Source organism: Pelodiscus sinensis, chromosome 2 (genome assembly GCF_049634645.1).
Source record: "Pelodiscus sinensis isolate JC-2024 chromosome 2, ASM4963464v1, whole genome shotgun sequence".
Taxonomy (NCBI): Eukaryota; Metazoa; Chordata; order Testudines; family Trionychidae; genus Pelodiscus; species Pelodiscus sinensis.
Genome location: NC_134712.1, coordinates 252,839,488 through 252,858,203, shown reverse-complemented (window position 1 = coordinate 252,858,203; position 18,716 = coordinate 252,839,488). Strand labels below are relative to the sequence as shown.

General features: G+C 43.9%; 1 protein-coding gene across 1 annotated transcript in view; it reads left to right on the top strand.

Annotated features, from left to right (window-relative positions):
* ARF1 (ARF GTPase 1) overlaps window positions 1–18,135 on the top strand; it is a 29,554-nt gene extending 11,419 nt beyond the window's left edge. Inside the window, exons 2-5 of the mRNA XM_075922960.1 lie at window positions 12,156–12,340; window positions 12,922–13,032; window positions 13,800–13,924; window positions 16,658–18,135. Of these exons, the coding sequence (XP_075779075.1) occupies window positions 12,193–12,340; window positions 12,922–13,032; window positions 13,800–13,924; window positions 16,658–16,819 (546 nt within the window). The 5' untranslated portion in view covers window positions 12,156–12,192 and the 3' untranslated portion in view covers window positions 16,820–18,135. The remainder of the gene's footprint in view (window positions 1–12,155; window positions 12,341–12,921; window positions 13,033–13,799; window positions 13,925–16,657) is intronic.
* The last annotated feature ends 581 nt before the right edge of the window (window positions 18,136–18,716 follow it).

Genomic DNA, 18,716 nt, shown 5'->3' with positions numbered 1-18,716 from the left:
CAGAATCTGCTCGTTCATTCTCTAGCATTTCTTCTGAGGATGCCAGCTGAGGACTTGCCTATATATATAAAAACTACCTATTGCTGACCAGAGGTTGTGCTGAAGTGTGTGTGGCTGCATATGAAGGCAAGAAGAAAACATGTTAAGGTAAAGAGTAGACACATCCAAACTGATGGTTGTGATAGTCAGGGCTCGACAAACAGCTGATTCTACTTGCCTGTGGCGAGTGGATTTCAGCCAGTCGCTCCATGAGCCCCATTCACCAGCACTACACACGTGCGCAGTGCGGGGCTGGCGAGTAGCTCTCCCCGCGGTTTGTCAAGCCCAGGTGATAGTTATACCCATGTACTGGGAACTAGACTGAGATCACCGAACTCGCTTCCCTTTGACTGTTAAACAGTTAACAATGGTAATATTTGTAGTCTCTACTAACTTGAAGTAGGGAAAAAGCCAACCAGAGTAGAGGAAGATTTTTTTACTTAAGAATAGACCATGTATTGGGTAGTCAAGACTCTCACTCTAGTTTGTAGCATTTTCTCAGGAAGGATACATCGTGGCATGTGTCCAGACATTTGGAAGGGGCAAGAGAATGAGAAGACTGATTCAGGGTACGTCTACACCAGTGGTTCTCAAACTTTTTGGGCTCTGGAGCCCTTTACACCTGTAAATATTTATGCAGAGCCCCAGCGGTCCACTGATTGTATGTGTTGTACCTATCAATGTTTCCAGTTTGTCAACCTCGCGGAGTCCCTGGAGATGTCTCATGGAGCCCTGGGGCTCCGCAGAGCACAGTTTGAGAAGCGCTGGTCTACACTGTAATTAAACATGTGTTGCTAGCCCATGTTAGCTGACTTGGGCTCATGGAGATAAGGCTGCAGAGCTGTTTAATTTCAGTGGAGATGATCCAGCTCCAGTCCAGTCATCCACACTGCAATTAAACAGCTCCATGAGCCACCATCTGCTAAAATGGGCCAGCCAGGGTATCTGATTATGTTTAAAAGTGGTTAATTAGATAACAGTGTAACTGCTGAAAACCTGAGTGGTTACAGGCTGCGGACTCTGCAGTATAATCTTTACTGCAGAGCTTGCAGCACAGAGCAGCAGCTGGCTCTCCAAGAGCAGGTCTGGGAACCTGTGTGTAAAGGGTTAACTGATTAAGGGTTATCTCTCCCTCAAAAAAATTTCCTGCAGGATGACAGAATGACTCATTTGCGTCCATAGGCTGGGGTGGAGGGATTGGGGGGGGGGGGGGGGGGGGGAGGCATGGCTGGGGAAGGCAAGTCACAGCCCCACTCCTTCCAGCTTCCCCAGAGCCAAGCCCCACCCACTCCCAGCCCGACCCTCCCCAATAGTCCTGTGGGGAGCCAGGGCTGCCATGCTACGACCTCCCCTTCCCAGTTACGGGAGACGAGGGCGGGGGGAAGCCAGGGCTGATGCGCCTCGGCCCAGACTTCCCTGGCAGCTGGGGGGAGGGAGAGCTGGGGCTGCCTACCCGTTGGGGGGGGGGGGAGGAGTTGCTGAGCACAACAACCTCATGCTATTATCCCTAATTGTAATGAAAACATACCCAAAAGCCCCCAAAAATTAAGGTTTTTGCCATATGGGCTGGAGAATAACTATTCCGAAATTATTCTGATTGGTGCTAAGGGGGAGAACTAGAATACCCTATTTATATTACAGGAATGGAAGTCACCATTAGGTCCCTGTAATACTTAGCATCCGTAGCTTCGTACGGATGCATGAAGATACAGAAAGCATGACTGAATCTTACGATTAACAATTTGTACAATAGCACTAGATGAGCCTGTCTTTAAAATGGAGCAATTATGGGGTGATGAGAGAATTCAGGTTATATTGATGGATTCTAGGTGTAAATTGAGTTAGGAGGAGACGGGGGGGATTGGAGATGGATGGAGGGTTAAATAGTAGCAGCCATGATTGGGGGTAAGTTTATCTGACATATTGTAGCCAAAGGCAAATAGAGAAGAGTCCCTGAGCAGGATCCAGGAACTAGGCATCTGAGTGGTTAATCGGAAGAGGCTTACCGGTTCCAGATAACTGGTGAGAGGTTGGAGCAGCTCCCTGCCCAGTCTGCTGCAGCCCAATCAGTTAACCATTCACATCCCTGCTGGGAAGTCTTGCTTCTGTCTAATGGTTACCTAATAGATGTTTCAAGTTCTGACTCTCTCAAGGATGGAAACTAGATTAGCAGATATTTTTGTCACTAAAAGGACTAAGGCTGTATCCTCTGAACTACAAACTATTGTGTACAATTTAGGTGCTGCTACAGAGAATACTGGACAGAAGTGGGTAGCATGTGTAGTAAGGCAGTAGTTCCCAACCTTTTTGATATGAGGAACCAGCAGATCTGTTCACAAACTTTTGGCGGACTGGTGGTAATTTATTTGCATATTCATTATGCAAATAAAATGTTACCCGTCCATCCAAAGCCCTGGCCTCCAGAGTTCCCCAGTGCCAGCCCTAATCCCTAGAGCCCCCCCCCACCTGTTCACTAACCCCCCTAGTGCCAGCCACTTCACAACCACCACCAGGTCCCCCAGTGCCAGTACCCAATACTAGTCCCATCCTTTGGTTACTGCCGGAGCTGGAGCCAGGGCCGTGGCACAAGTAGGCAGTCTGCAACGCCACTCACCATGGGAGGAGAGTTTTTAGTGCATACACCTTAGAGAGAATGGAGCTCCCCAGCAGGCAGGGCTCACTAGCAGCTGGGCATGTGGCCTGGCAGAGTGCACGGCCCAGCAGGACTGGTGGTTGGGAAGCGCTATAGTAAAGGATGCATTGTACACCAGGGAGAGAAGAGCTAGATTTATACTTACTAGAAAAGATTAAAATGGAGACATGGTGGAGAACGTAGAAAAGATGAATGCCATAACCCTACTGAGAAGGGTGATAAGTTTGTACTCCCCATTTAGGCCTAAATTAAAACTATCTGCTACCAAAAGGATTCAAGGAAAATCCTCCTGTCTCATAGTTTGTGGAGGGGAAGTAGCAATGGAATTTAAGTATAAATATAGTAACTTCTTATTATAAGACAAGCTCAGATTGTATGCTTCTTTTGAGGTATGGGAAAATGTTAAACTCTGTTAATATGTATTTGAGATTTGACAGCAGCCATTTAAAAATCTGATAGATGACATAACACATATTGAGTAATGCCTTTTAAACATGCAAAATACATTTAAAAAAGTATTCTGAACTTTTTTACAGGGCTTGTAAAGTGGCCTAATAGTGATGGTATTTAGCCTTCCAACAGAGGGGTGTGTATAAGTATATCAGAATCTCCTAGTAGATCTTGGAACCTTTGACAGGTGATCCTGACAAGTTTGACCAGGAGGCTATCCAGTGCTGGCACTTCATCTGCCCCTCTCAGTACTGCCATGCTGCTCCTTCCCTTTACCTTGGAGGGTTCCCCTCTACCCATGGGAGCCTCCTGCTTGCCGTGTAGGGCACAGGAAAAAGGGTGGGGGTGCTGATATCAGGGTGCTTCTTCCCCCACCCTTTGCGCCATCTCCACAGAGCAGGTGGGGGCAGGGATGGAGAGAGTTTGCTGGCTACTTTTGGGAGTGGTGCACTGCCAGGGTAGGGATGAGTCTGTCTTAGTCCCCTTCACCACTGTCCGGAAACCACCTGTGGTAAGCAGTGCCCAGCTGGAGCCCACATTCTGAGCCCCAGTCCTGAACCCCTCCTGCACCCCAAGCCCCTACCCTAGCCCTGAGTCCCCCTGCACCCAAACTCTCTTCCAGAGCCTGAACTCCCTCCCTGCACCTCTACTCCCTGACCCATGCTCAGCTCAGAACACCTCCCACACTCCCAATCCTTTAGCCCAAGATCAGTTTCTGCATCCCTACCCTCTGCCCCCAGCCTGATAAGTGGGAGGGTGGGGGGGATGGAGTGAGCAAGGGCAGGGCCTTGGGGAAGATGTGGGAAGGGGGTAGGGCAAGGTTGTTTGGGTTTGAACTAGATCCTAGATTGCACTTAAATTCAAAAGTGATCTTATACTTGAAAAGGTTGGAGATCACTGCTGTAGAACAACGAAGTCCAAGTCTCACTTTTATTAATCCAGTCAAATGAACTGCTGTGAAGGCAGCAAGCCCAGTGGAATGCTTCCTGTCATTCACTCCCCCTCTCACCAAATAAGGATTGGCAGTGACCGTGGCGAAAAAAAGGAGACATCGACTGTTCTCAGCTGAAAAAACAGTGTTTTGAGGAAATAAGGGCTCTAGAAAGAAGGAAATGCATTCTTTTGCAAATGAGTCATGCCACAGTCTTTCTATTTGATGCAATGTTCATAAATTGGATTACCATTCTCTCTAGTAGCTCAATATTTTGACTGTACAGGAATATGAAACCAGCATTAAATTTTCATGAGCATCTTTTTAACAATGACGACAAAACAAATTTTAACTAGAAGTAAACCTAATACTAAAGGACAGTTTCCATACCATTTTATTAAACTTAAGTGAATTATATGTTGATGAGATTTCGGAATGGCAGCCTTTGAAGTGCAAAAGTTTCAGAGGGTTAGCCATGTTGGCTTGTAACTGGAAAAACTTAAACAACAAATAGTCCTTTAGCACCTTGGAGACTAACAAAAATGTAGATGGTATCATGTGCTTTCATGAGCACAACGTACTTCAGATGAATGGAGTTAAAGGGTCCAAGGTACAAATAAGTATTCCTTTGTAAAGGCAGGTTAACCAACGTGTTGGCTGTGAGAGGCTCCACGCAGACACTACAGTACAGATTGGAAACCACTGGGCTAGAATATTTTAAAGAATATAATAGCAGATATTAGAACCTTTTGTGAGTTTTTTTCAATGAAACTATATTATACTATACTATCCATAGCCCATTGCTAAACAACTCAAAGTAGATTCTGATCTCTTTGCATTACTCATTGCTAAGTATTTTGGGGGGTGGAGATGCAGTGACTGTCATGTTTTAGTCATTGAAACGAAGGCAAGTTCTATAATGTGGACTCTCTTAAACTTAAATTGCAAGGGGTAGTCGTAGGTCTCACTTGCCTGCTGCACATGTGCATAAACTTTCAGATCAATTCATTGTGTTAACAAATTACACTTGAATTGTCTTATTGTAGTAAACAAAAATCCTCTACAATTGTGCAGTATTTCATTGTATATTTGGCTATATTTTATTTTAAAATTTATACCTTCATTTTAAGTGTTAACTTTTCTGTTAGTGATGGTCATCTCTGCATATATTACTTGGGGATGTTAAAAGTGATTTAATAAGGTAACTAACTGCAAAAAATGTTTAGCAGTTATGCACACTGCGGGTTCTGCTGTATAAAGCTTAAACTTCATACTGCAGCAGGAGCTGGGCCCATGGATGCTGCTGGTTCTGCTCCCAGGGGCTCAGAGTTTAATGATGATATTAACCAATAAGCTAATGCTAATGCTTATTGGTTAAACACTAACATTCCTGATATTAACGGACACTTGAGACATCAGTTTCCAGGCAAAACTCTGACTTGTCTCCATCTACTAATTAAGGACAGATTTCCTTTGTGCCTTAAGTTCTTACCCTTTCTTGCTGGTAAAATGTGTCTTGAATGCTGTTGCAAAGTGGTGATTGTGTTTGCTTTATTTTCCATGTGATGAGTACTATTCTTTAGTAACTCTGTGCGCACCTCAGTTTCCCTGGTCACTGCACTCATGCCCGGATTGGGATTGGAATTTTAGGCATGACTCTCTCTTGGGAGGAGGATGCCCTAGGTAGGGATGTATGTGATGAGTTGACTATCCAATAATCCTTCGTCTATTGGGCAGTTTAGTTGCTTCTCTCTGCCTCTATACAAAGGCACGAACGGAAGGGAGCAGGAGCTGACTTAAAAGCCAGCTCCCCCAGGAACCCATGCTAGCAGGGACTGTTTCAGTCCCCACAACTGCAGGTCCCCGGCTGTGCCTCTTCCTTTGAAATGTTCAAGAGCCACCAGAGCTCTTGTACATTTCAAAGGTGGAGGTATAGCAGAGCTCCCCCCTTATTGACTAATGGAGTAGTCAATGGAAATTCCATTGGCTACTTGATTAGCCAGTTAATCAACATTTAACATCCCGAGCCCCAGGCTTCTCAGGCCAGCACATTCACAAAGGCTCAGTGTAACATGAGCGTGGAAGGGGGTGCCAGCAGGTGGCACCTTTTGCCCTGGAAGCTGGACAGAGGAGGAGGCGGGGCTTCCTGTGGAGCCGGTTGCTGAATGTGAGTTAGTCTTGGCTGGTTTAAGATACAGGGAAGGGGCCTAGGCCCCTGTCAATGGGCACCCCCCTTCCCCCCTGCAAGATAGTTTGTACTAGCTGATTCTGGTTCTTGTACTGACAAGTTTATTCTGCGCTGTATTCCTGTGAACTAATAAACCTTATATTCTACATGCTGGCTGTGGATGGGGGGGGCGGGGCGGGGCGGGGGTGCAGGTCCTGGTGACTCCCCACACCTCGGTGACAGATACAACTTTAAGTTGAACACTATTATTCAGTGATTTGTTAGGAATTATTGCAGTTTACTGCACTAAAATTCTTTATCTCTTAATTGACAAGGTAACATTTTATTGGACCAACGTCTGTTGGCAAGAGACAAGACTGCCCATTAAAAGATGCTACTTCACCCACCTTGTCTTGATAGTATCCTGGGACCCACTACAGCACTGAATATCCTTAAAATATAATGCTGAATTTGCTGATTGTAAGATCTTTTATTGCAAATATAGGGGTGTGTTAAGTACAAAGGTGTCAGTCTTAAAATTAGAAAAGCAGATATGTTAAAAGACTTATTTTAACCGTTTCAGATCAGAGCTCAGTTCGTTAATAGTCTCGGGGGGTTGTCATGTTAGTTGTAAACTTAACAATGGTCCTGTAGCACCTTAGACCAGTGTTTCCCAATTGGTGCTCTGTGGAACCCCAGGGTTCCACAAAGCGAAAGTAAGGGTTCTGTGAGAATGCAGCATTGTCCCACCCCCTCATAAAGAAACAAGAGTATTTTGCAGGGTTTTTTTGCTCAACCAATTCTGGCGGGGCTTTTTTTTGGCCAAATTTTACTCTGGGAACCCTAGGGGTTCCCTGAAATTATTTTAAGCTGAAAAGGGTTCTGTGGCCAAATAAAATCGAGAAACACTGCTTTAGACTAACCAAAGATACAGATAGTATCATGAGCTTTCATGGGCACAACCCACTTCTTCAGATGACAGATACCTGAAGTGGGTTGTGCCCATGAAAGCTCATGTTACTATCTGTCCATTAAAAATATATAGGTTAGTCTTCAAGGTGTTCTTTTGGCTGATACTTTTGCATACCCAATCACAACCAAAAGTCAGTGATATCTCAAAGTTTCAATAAAAACTAATTGATGCACTTTTGAGAAGTGTTAGTGCAAGGTACTCAGCGCAGTAAAGTGTATAATGAATGTTGATAAATCATGTACAATTCAGTGTTTTCTTTGATTTAATAACTAGCATTTGTATATTTTCAGTATTGAAAAAGATGGTGGTGCTGAGTGTCAGAAACAGAGACACTGAGTAAGCATGCTAACAAAACTCAGAAATACTTACGGCAGTTACCTTGTAATTAGGACTACCTATTCACCCCACTTGTCCAGTGCATTTTAATAGACTTAAGTATACCACGAGCTCCTAACAGCTTTTGTTAGAATTTGTGTTCAGCTACTAGTCTATAGCTGTTAAGTAACCCATGTTACTATGCAAAATATCATCAGTAGTTATACATGCAGTGACTTGTAGATAAGAACAGATGATATTCACCCAAGAGTTCTGAAGAAACTCAAATATGCATTTGTAGAACTACTAGTTGTGGTATGTAACCTGTTGCTTAAATCCGTCTCTGTACCAGATGATTGGAGGGTAGTTAAAGTAACACAGTTTATAAAAGAAGCTCTAGAGATAATGCTGATAATTAAAAGGCAGTGAGCCTCTCTTTGGTTAAAAACAAAGAACAAAGCTGTCAGACATATAGACTTGGTATACAGGGGAAGAGTCAGTGTGGCTTGTGTAAAAAGAAATTGCCTCACCAATCTATTAGAATTCTGAGGGTGTCAGCAAACAAGGTCTAAGCCAGGGTGAGGCGGCAACTATAGTGCACTGAGGCTTTCAAAGCAAGGTAAGCAGTCATGGGATAAGAGGGAAACAAAGAAGAATAAATGATTAGTTTTCACAGTGGAGGAAATAAATAGAGTCCTCCAAGAATCTTTGTGGAAACCTGTGCTGTTCAACATATCAAAGATATGGAAAGAGGCATAAATAGTGAGGTGCCAGAATTTACAGATAATACAAAATTACTCAAGATAACTTTGTAAGTTAGTTACTCAAAAGCTGATTTATTTGTTTAAAATCTCACAAAACTGGGTGACTGAGCAACAAAACGGCAGGTGAAATTGTATTATAAATGCAGTGATACAGGCCATGTCTACATTGGCAGATGTAGAAAGCTGCAGGAAAACAGCTGTCGTGTTCACACTGTGCTGCTTGTGATGGTGGAGCATATGCGTATTTGCAGCGCCATAGAGCAGTGCATTGGGGTAACTCATGGTGCAACTGATTGCAGGGTGCTTTGGGAAGGGTTTGCAATACAGCATGGCACACGATGCAGGTTTCCCAATCCTGTTGCTCCATGGTCATCCCACTACAGTGACAGAAGTCAGGAAAAGTGGGGGAGTATGACAGGGAGTGTGTGCGGACAAGGGGGAACTGTTTTAGTCCGTGTCTTGTGTAAATTCAGTTTAAGAAGCAACCCCTTCTGAGATGGGGAGGGGAAAACCCAGACATCCCTCCCTGACTTGTTGCACAGCAGTCCCTCTACACACAGACACCTGCCTCTATGTTGAACAGTGCAAGCATTTCATCTGAATGGTTTAGTCTGTGTCCTGGAGCAAATCAGCAGAACATGCAGGCTTCTGAAAGGTACATGCGCTTGCCTGTGGGGCAAATAGAAGAGTTCCAAACAAAGACCAGAAGGGACTTATGGGATTATGGGCCATTTCTGGAGTGTTGTCAAAACGCAGCAAACAATTCAGATGTCCACACTGGCTCCTGGTCCTGTATTCAGTACTGCTCTACACTATAAAGCTAACAATTTATGAACCATTAGAAGGATAGATAATAAAACAGAAAATATCATAATTCCATTGAATAAATCCCTGGTGTTCCCATGCCTTGAACTAGGTATGTAAGTGACTGGTCGACTATCCGATAAGCAAAAGCTTATCGGATAGTCGACACACTAGTCACCCCCTCGCGCTCCCCCCCCCCCCTTGCTGACCCTATCAGCAAGAGGGGAAGGAGGTACTGGGGGGAGCCAGCGTAAGTCTGTTCCCTCCAACTCTGTGAAAGGGGGCAGGAGCATGGCAGCAGCATTCCACCTGTAAAATATACAAAAGCCCCAGCAGGGGCTCTTGTGCATTTCAAAGATTGAAATGCCACATGGAGCCCAAGGCCAGCAGCGTTTCAATCTTTGAAATGCACAAGAGCCCCAGCTGAGGCTCTTGTACACTTCAGAGGTGGAATGCCACACTAGTCCTTGTCAACTAATCGAATAGTTGATGGAAATCTCATTGACTACTTAAGAACATAACAATGGCCATAGGTCCATCTAGCCCAGTATCCTGTCTGTCAACAGTGGCCAGTGCTAGGTGCCCAGGGGGTGGACTGAAGACAATGATCAAGCGATTTGTCTCCTGCCATCCTTCTCCAGCCTTTGATGGCTAGAGGCACCATTCCTTACCCCTAGCTAATAGCCTTTTATGGACCTAACCTCCATGAATTTATATAGCTCTTTTTTAAACTCTGTTATAGTCCTAGCCTTCACAGCCTCCTCTGGCAAAGAGTTCCAAGGTTGACTGTGTGCTGTGGGAAGAAGAACTCTTTTGTTCATTTGGTGTCCTCTAGTTCTTATAGTATGGTAACAGGTAAATAACTTTTCTTTATTCACCCTCTCCATACCACTCAATCTTATATCTCTCTCATATTCCCCCTCAGTCTCCTCTTTTCTAAACTGAAAAGTCCCAGTCTCTTTAGCCTCTCCTCATACGGGACCGGTTCCAAACCCGTAATTTTAGTTGCTCTTTTCTGAACCTTTTCTAATGCCAAAATATCTTTTTTGAGGTGCGGGGACCATATCTGTATGCAGTATTCAAGGTGTTGGCGTACTATAGTTTTATATAGGGACAGTAAGATATTCTTCGTCTTATTTTCTAACCCCTTTTAAAATTTCTAGCATCCTATTTGCTTTTTTGACTGCCACTGCACACTGCGTGGACGTTTTCAGAGAACTCCACGTTAACTCCAAGATCTCTTTCCTGATTAGTTGTAGCTAAATTAGCCCCTATCATATTGTATGTGTAGTTGAGGTTTTTTCCAATGTGCATTACTTTACACTTATCCACATTAAATTTCATTTGCCATTTTGTTGCCCAGTCACTCAGTTTTGTGAGATCTTTATGAAGTTCTTCACAGTCAAGACCAAAGGAGACAACCTTGAACAGTTTAGTATTGTCCACAAACTTTACCACCTCACTGCATACCCCTTTCTGTAGATCCGTGGTCCCCAACACTGTGCCCGTGGGCGCCATTTCTCTGTGCCCGCCAAGTGCTCAGGGCTGGCCTGGCCCCGGGCACGTGGCGCATGCGCGGTGCCGGAGCCGGCCCCGAGCGCGTGGCGCACGGAGAGCGCCAGCCCTGGGGGCGCCGCGGATTCATGCCCCGCGGCGCATGGGGGGGGGGGGGGAGAAAGCGCTAGCGCCGGCCCCGGGCGCGCGGCGCTTGGGGGAGGAGGGGGAGGGGAGAGAGCGCCGGGCGCGCGGCGCTTGGGGAAGGGGGGGGGGGAGAAGAGCGCGGGCCCCGGGCGCTTGAGGGGAGAGCGCCGGCCCTGGAATGCGGCTATGGGGGGGGGCCGCCCCCCAGCGCCCGGCGGGCGAACGGCCACGCCCCCTGGCGCCTGGCAACCCCAAATGGTTGGGGACCACTGCTGTAGATTGTTTATGAATAAGTTGAATAGGATTGGTCCTAGGACTGACGTTTGGGGAACACCTCTAGTTACACCTCTCCATTCTGAAAATTTACAATTTATTCCTACCCTTTGTTTCCTGTCTTTTTAACCAGTTCTCAGTCCATGAAAGGATCTTCCCTCTTATCCCATGACAACCTAATTTACACAAAAGTCTTTGAGGGATCTTGTCAAAGGTTTTCTGGAAATCTTACTATATCTACTGGATCCCCCTTGTCCATATATTTAACCCCTTCAAAGAACTCTAATAGATTAGTAAGATATGATCTCCCTTTACAGAAACCATGTTGACTTTTGCCGAACAAATTATGATGTTCTATGTGTCTGACAATTTTATTCTTTACTGTTGTTTCAACTGATAGTCTGACTTTAGACTTACTGGTCTGTAATTGCCATGGTCACCTCTAGAGCCCTTTTTAAATATTGGCGGTGTTAGCTGTCTTCCAGTCCTTGGGTACAGAAGCTGATTTAAAAAATAGGTTACAAACCATAGTTAACTTGATTAGTTTGTTGAAATTTAACATCCCTACCTTGAACACACTGCTGTTCTGATCAACCCATTTCAAAAGTGTTAGAATTGGAAAAGTACTTTGTGTGGCAAGATTTAAAAGATTGGGACTGTTCAGCTTAGAGAGGTGATTAAGAGGATTGTGATAGAGGTTTATACAATCATAAATGGTGTGGAGAAAGTGAATTAGGAAGTGCTATTTACCCCTTCACAGAAGAGTCAGGTTGAAATGAATATGCAACAAGTTTAAAACAAAGGTGATTCAGTACTACTTCACAGAAGGCACAGTCAACCTGTGGAACTCATTGCCAGGGGATGTTGTGGAGGCCAAAAGTATAACTGGCCTTAAGTTCACAGAAGATTGGTCCATCAATGTCTACTAGCTGAGATTGTCAGGGACACAGCCCCATGCTCTGGGTATCCCTAAGCTGGGGCTGAACAACAGGGGACGGACCATTCAATTACTACCCTTGTTCATTCCCTCAAACATCTGACACCTGCTGCTGTCCAAGACCAGATACTGAGCGAGAGACCATTTGTCTGACCTAATATATTCATTTGTATGTTCTTATTTTAATGGTCTTGAATTTCTTCTCTAGATTTCATTGGCCAGTGAGGAAACATATATCTTGAAGCATGGGGAATATTTTTGCTAACCTCTTCAAAGGCCTCTTTGGCAAAAAAGAAATGCGCATTCTTATGGTTGGTCTGGATGCTGCAGGAAAGACAACAATTTTGTACAAACTTAAGCTTGGTGAAATAGTAACTACTATCCCTACTATAGGTAAGAGATTTAAATATTGCTTGCTTTTTTACACTTTGTGGTCCCTGTGACATTGGTTGCATCAGTTAGCTGGTTTCATGCTGTAGCTGCAGTGATGGTTTGCCTTTCATAAACTGGGGTGGAGCCAGTACAATTAATTCTTTGGAAGAGAATATCTGACTGCTTTTTAATTCCATTTCTTCCTTCTGGCCAATATAGGGGGAGCCATTTTTGATAGGTTAGGGAAGTCTCACCCGTCTCTGAAGGGTACCATGACCACGAAGCATGTGGAGGATGGGGGTGAGAGAACAGAGTGGCTGTTCTGGGGAAGTGGAATGCTCAGAGGAGAGAATGAGATCAGTAAAATCTGAAGGTCAGGTACCAAGGAATAGTCAAGTCCCAGATGAGGAGCCATTCATAGGGACTTGGGATGGTGAGAGAAATGGCTTAGTCACATTGAGGTCTTGAGAGGAAAAGTGTGAAAATGCAGCATCTAAATGGGATTTCACACACTACCCTTTTATGATCCATCCCTACTCAGAAGTTAAAGACTATAGTATCTTGTTGCTCAATCAACTCTTTTGTCTCCATTTCTATTTCAGGTTTCAATGTAGAAACAGTAGAATACAAGAACATTAGCTTCACCGTGTGGGATGTAGGTGGTCAGGATAAGATCAGACCTCTCTGGCGCCATTATTTCCAGAATACACAAGGTGAGTCCTTAGCTAAATGACTGTTAAATATACTTGTGTAAACTTTTTTCCTGAATAGCTTATTGCATGAAGCATAAGCCAAAGCATCAAACTCTACTATTCATTCAAGGATTTGATAAGTGTGTACCAATCTAAAACTTCAATGACTTTGTTTCCGTTTCCAAATTTGATGAATGTAGATTTAAAAATAACAGCTGTTCCTTTAAAACGCCTAATCAGCTCTGCTGCTTACCTGTCAAATCCATAGTTCAGAGTTTTCCTCTGGAAGAACTGAAAATCTGCTTTTAAACGAATGAGAGAATTTAGGAAGCTATGCTCCTTTCTAAGTATTTATCTCTACAGGAGATACCTTCTGTCCTTAACTCATGGATCTGTGTTAAGAGGAATTGATGTCAATACACTTACAATACAAACTCTATAGCAACTTCTCTGCCCTATAATAATTGTTTTTAAAGAAAACTTAGAACTAAAACTACAAAAAGTGTGTGTGTAACGTGTAACCTGAAAGCTGTTCTGTCCCAAAATCAGGAGGAAATCTATGCATAGTCAGCATTTGTTGGTACTTGACATTATCTCAAACGAAAGAAATAATAGTGGCCTGATACATGTTGAGCAGTTGATTTATCTGTTAAATCTTCAAAATACTACAATGGTAGCCTTGATTTCTCTACCCCCCCCCCCCCCCCCCCCCTTCCCCACCCATTACATAGATATTAAGAATTATTTCTGGTATACATCTTGGTTTTTAATTAATTTTTTTTTTGCAGGTTTGATTTTTGTGGTTGACAGTAATGACAGAGAACGAGTTAATGAGGCCCGAGAAGAGCTTATGAGAATGTTGGCAGAAGATGAGCTTAGAGATGCAGTCTTATTAGTGTTTGCTAACAAACAGGTATGCATTAGCAAGTGATCTTAGTGACTTTGATTAAAACAACATTCAGAAGTCCTGAAATAGTTGTGCAAAAATGTTTAGTAGCCAGTGATGTAGCAGTCTTACAAATCACATGACAATTAAGGCATGTGACCGACTGAAAGGGTAGTCAGTACAGTGTCATATTTGCAATGATCTGTAGCTCCTTGAGGTTCTCTGTAAAGTGACTCCATAGAAGTGACAGTATTTATATTTTTGTCACTAATTTCCATATGAAATTCTCAGCTTTTTACTAAATATGCTGCCATCTTGAATTTAAGTTAATTTACAGGTAGTTTCTGCTTTTGTGCTTGTCTGGGTTTTCCCAGGCAGCTAGGAAACCAGCTACACAGTAAACTGAAAGTGGCTTATCTAATCAAGTGGTTCCCAAACTTTTCAGCATCGCACACCTTTTTTGATTTTTGAGAAACCCTCACCGTGCCCTCTTCTCCTCTCCCCCCCCCCCATAGCAGCAAAACTTGAGCTCGCCCCCCCCCCCCAAAAGGAATTGACTGGGGCCGAAAAACAGTCGCGGACCCTTTCATTCCCAGGACCAGTGTGGTTTTAAAAAAAAAAAGTGCACAGAAAAGTTTGACTGGGGGGAGGTTGCCCTTTTAAGAACAGAGCAGGCATTGCCTTTTTAAGGTGGCCATTTTGAAGTCTTCCCGGGACACTCCATCCTTGTCCCAGCCAGCCTGAGCTGTGTATGTTCTGGCAGACGCCCGAGCCAGGACAAACAGAAAATACCGGACATTTCACATGGTATCTTCTGATTTCCCACCCCCACCCCAGACGGATCAGGCTCTTGCCTCACGCCCCCTGCTGGGGGATGCACCCCCTAGTTTGGGAACCTATGATGTAATCCATTAGTTATGATAAATTTAGGGGCGGCTGCCAGCAACTGGTGCCCTAGGCGAGCCATGCAATCGGCACCTATCGACTGAGGGTTTTAGTTCTGGGCTGGGGATGGAGTTCTGGGGCTGGGGAGAGGGAGAGATTCTCCCAAGATCCCACCCCCACCAGAGAGGAGCCGGCATGTACCAACTCCCTCCTCCCCCTGTGGGGCAGAGGAAACAACCCCCCGCCCCCCCCCCCCCCCCCCCCCCCGGGGCAGACCCCTTCCCCTCCCCCCAGTGGCACAGGGGAAACCCCCCCGTGCACTGCCTCTCCCAGTATTTACCCCCCTCCTGGCCGCAGGGAAGCCGTGCTCCAGATGAGGCATGGGAAATGGAAAGGGCAGGGTTTTGAATTTGGCGCCCCATGCAACTTGGCGCTGTCGGCGACTGCCTAGTTTGCCTGTAGGCACAGGTCACCCCTGGGTGCCATGTAATAGGTACAAAAATTCTGTTGATTCTTTGTGGTCAGCCTTTGAATCGCAAGGTCTGCAGACTCCTCATAGGAAATCCAGCTAAGATGAGCCTATCTCATATCTCCGCCAGTAGTGCTTGGTTGATTCAGATTAAATCCTCACTAAAGCCATGTACAGGTTGAACCCCTCTAGTCTGGCACCCGTGGGACCTGACCAGTGCTGAACCAGAGAATTTTCCAAACCACAGGAGGTCAATATTGTCTAGCAGCATTGCCAGCACTTCCACTGCAGACTGGGCTCTTAGAAGACTTTTTGGGGTAAATTGAAGCTAAATAACAGCACAGAGCCAGAACAGGTGACTGTAAACAAACTTTATGGGACCCTGGGAAACTTGGCCACACCCATAAGTGGACATCTGGCAAACTAAAATCATAAATGCTGGGCCACGGAGGCTGCCGGACTAGAGGTTCAACCTGTAACTGGATTGCAGATTAGAACATACACAATTAATTCACTTTTCTGTGTGAGAATAAAGTTCAGCTGACTCTGTTTTTTGGGCTACTGCCATTACACGCAGTAAGTCATTGTTGAAGTCATCAGGAAAGACTGAAGGTAGGCAGGGAGCAGAGTTGTTAAGTGCTATTTCTGCCTGCTCTTCAGAACAGTACTTCAAGCTTTTCAGAAAAATCCCATTTCCTCAGCTGTGGAGAGACCCTCCTACATACATGGGAACTCACTGGGCAGGCTCCCAGCTAGCCTGAAACAGTAGTCCTGAAGTGTGAAATGTCTTCTCTTAGTACATGTTAATTTTGCATCTTAATGAGATTCCATGTCAGCATTAACCATTTTGCTGTTGATCTCTTAGCAGGAGCATCCAGCAGTTAAAGAATTTTCAATAGCTTGAAGAGTTTTACCCCTTTCTCTACTCTGATCCCTGACTGTAAGATTCCCTTTTTCAAAAATTACATTACCAGAGTTAACAGAAAGCTGTTACTTTGAATCTACAGCTGAGAGCAGAGATTTACAAATGTGTAATTTAAATTCTTCAAAAGTGCTAAATGAAAATTTAACTGCTAATTTAACTAAAGGTAAATCTTTAGAAATCCTTCCTGTTAAATGAAATGCAGAACTCATTTTATTAAATGAATCAGCTTCCCTTTTCCTAATAAATAAGGGGGGGGGGGCAAACTTCATTCATAAGATGCAATAAATACCTTTTTCTAACTCTCATGTTAAACTTCTCAAAAATATTCAGGCAGTATGTAACTACCCTATGATATGCAAATACTACAGGTGTTCATTTAAGTCCTCCTTGGTTTCTTACCTTGTCCTATGTGAACACTTTAACTGAAGTATGCAAAGGATTTTTCTAAATGGAAAATAACTTCCATTTTCCCGTCACTCAGGACCTCCCTAATGCGATGAATGCAGCAGAAATTACAGACAAACTTGGACTCCATTCTCTTCGTCACAGGAACTGGTATATCCAGGCTACCTGCGCCACTAGTGGAGATGGTCTCTATGAAGGACTGGACTGGTTGTCCAATCAGCTCCGAAACCAGAAATGAAACAATAAAACTTCTTCTTCCCTCTCTTCCACCCCTCCCTTTTATTTCCTCCTCTTCACCCTTCGCTTTACTCTAATGTGGCAAACTGTGCTACTTTGTGGTATTGAGTGCCGGAAGCTGTTTTCATTACTTTTGTCACAGTACGTATTGCACCATGCTGTAAATGTGGCAAATACAAGCCTGGAAACAGTTAGGTTTCTTATTTAATGTAAATAGTCTTTGTTTCCAATGAGGCAGTTTCTGGTACTCCTATGCAATATTACTCAGCTTTTTTATTGTAAAGAATCAACTCACTGTTTAGTACTGGGAAGCGATTTAAGTGGATTAACATAGGGTTGCCAGTGTGCAATAGAGCTGAATACTATCCCCATTGGTTTGTGAGATCTGTGTTGAGATCCATTTTGGTGGTTGGTTTTTAACCTGAACTCTCTATTTTTTAAGTAGCTAAAGGAAAGTAAAACACTTGAACACATAAGTCTGTTGGACATAATTTCTGTGGTTCCAGTTTGGATACCAGTGATTTTTAATTCTTTGGACATGGCAAAACAGAAATGAAACCAAGCTTCATCTGGTTAAAATATAGGTCCATGTCACTGCTGGGTCTCTGGATCTTTCTGTAGTTCCTAGCATGTGTGATCAGAGGTTTGTTCGAACTGGTTTAGAACAGTTTGCAAATGAATTCATACAACTTAAACCTCTGTATTTCGCTTCAGAAAAGGTTGATATTGTGATCTCCCATTAGACTTGAATTTCTGGGAGAATCGCCTTTTTAGCCTGGTGCATTCTATGTGAAGTGTGGTTTTTACTTTTCTTGTGTATAAACCACTTCAGAAGGCAAAATCTTTCCACAGAAAGCACAGCCTCTATCGGTCCTGAGCTCTATAGTTAGAAAGTACTGTACGTAAATAAGAAATGCCATGAAACTCACCAAACATCTATGTATAGTGTCTAGAAAAAAGCATGAGAGTCTGGAGAGTCATTCCATTCTAGAAGTATTCAATCCCATTTTGGAACAACCCCATATCTGTATATGTGTGAAAACCCTTGGCATCCCTCATACTGCAAGGTTCAGATTTGCCATCAGAAAATCTCTTTACTTTTTTCTTTTGTATTTTGATAAACACTGAAGAATCTGGAGCTGTTGAGAACATTAAACTTGAGGAACTATCAAAACTGGTTTGTTTAGTGTTGCGGAAACCTTTATGCTTTCAATACACAATTAGTAATCAACTGTTTTGTATACTTGTTTCAGTTTTCATTTTGACAAACAAGCACTGTAATTAAAGCTATTAGAATAAAATCTCTTAACTATTTCATGTTTTTGTCTTGCTGTTGTTTGATGACCTTTGCAGAATCATAATGAAATGTTTGAACAAAAGGTTTCTTGAAACTTGCACTAATATTTATAGATCACAGTGCTTCCAGCCTTGGAATCTCCTTGTCTGTTGTACAGGAGGCCAGACCATGACTCCCCAAAATAATTCCTCGAGCAGATCTATTAGGAAAACATCTGCACTGATTTAAAGATTGCAGTTGGGGGGGGGGGGTGCTCACTGGATTTTAATCTACCCTTTGTCATACGTCCAAGCAGGAAAGTAAGGAGGGTTGATCTGAAAATAACCCGCATCTCTTAGCTAGTACAAGGTGGCTAATACAATCTTAGCATCCCAACAGTGTCTCCTTCTGGGGGTGAAGTCCCACTAAAAATGCCCTCGCCTGTCAAACACGTTATAGCATGGCTGCTGTAACTGTTCCCAAGGGACTACAGTGAACGTGGCTGTGGGCTGGAGCAAAGCCATCTGTCGAGGAATACTGCAAATCCTGCAGCATGTTGGCTTTGTATGGTAGACTCAGAGCAGATGCATAGCAAGCAAAAAAAAGCCTCTGAGGAGCTGAT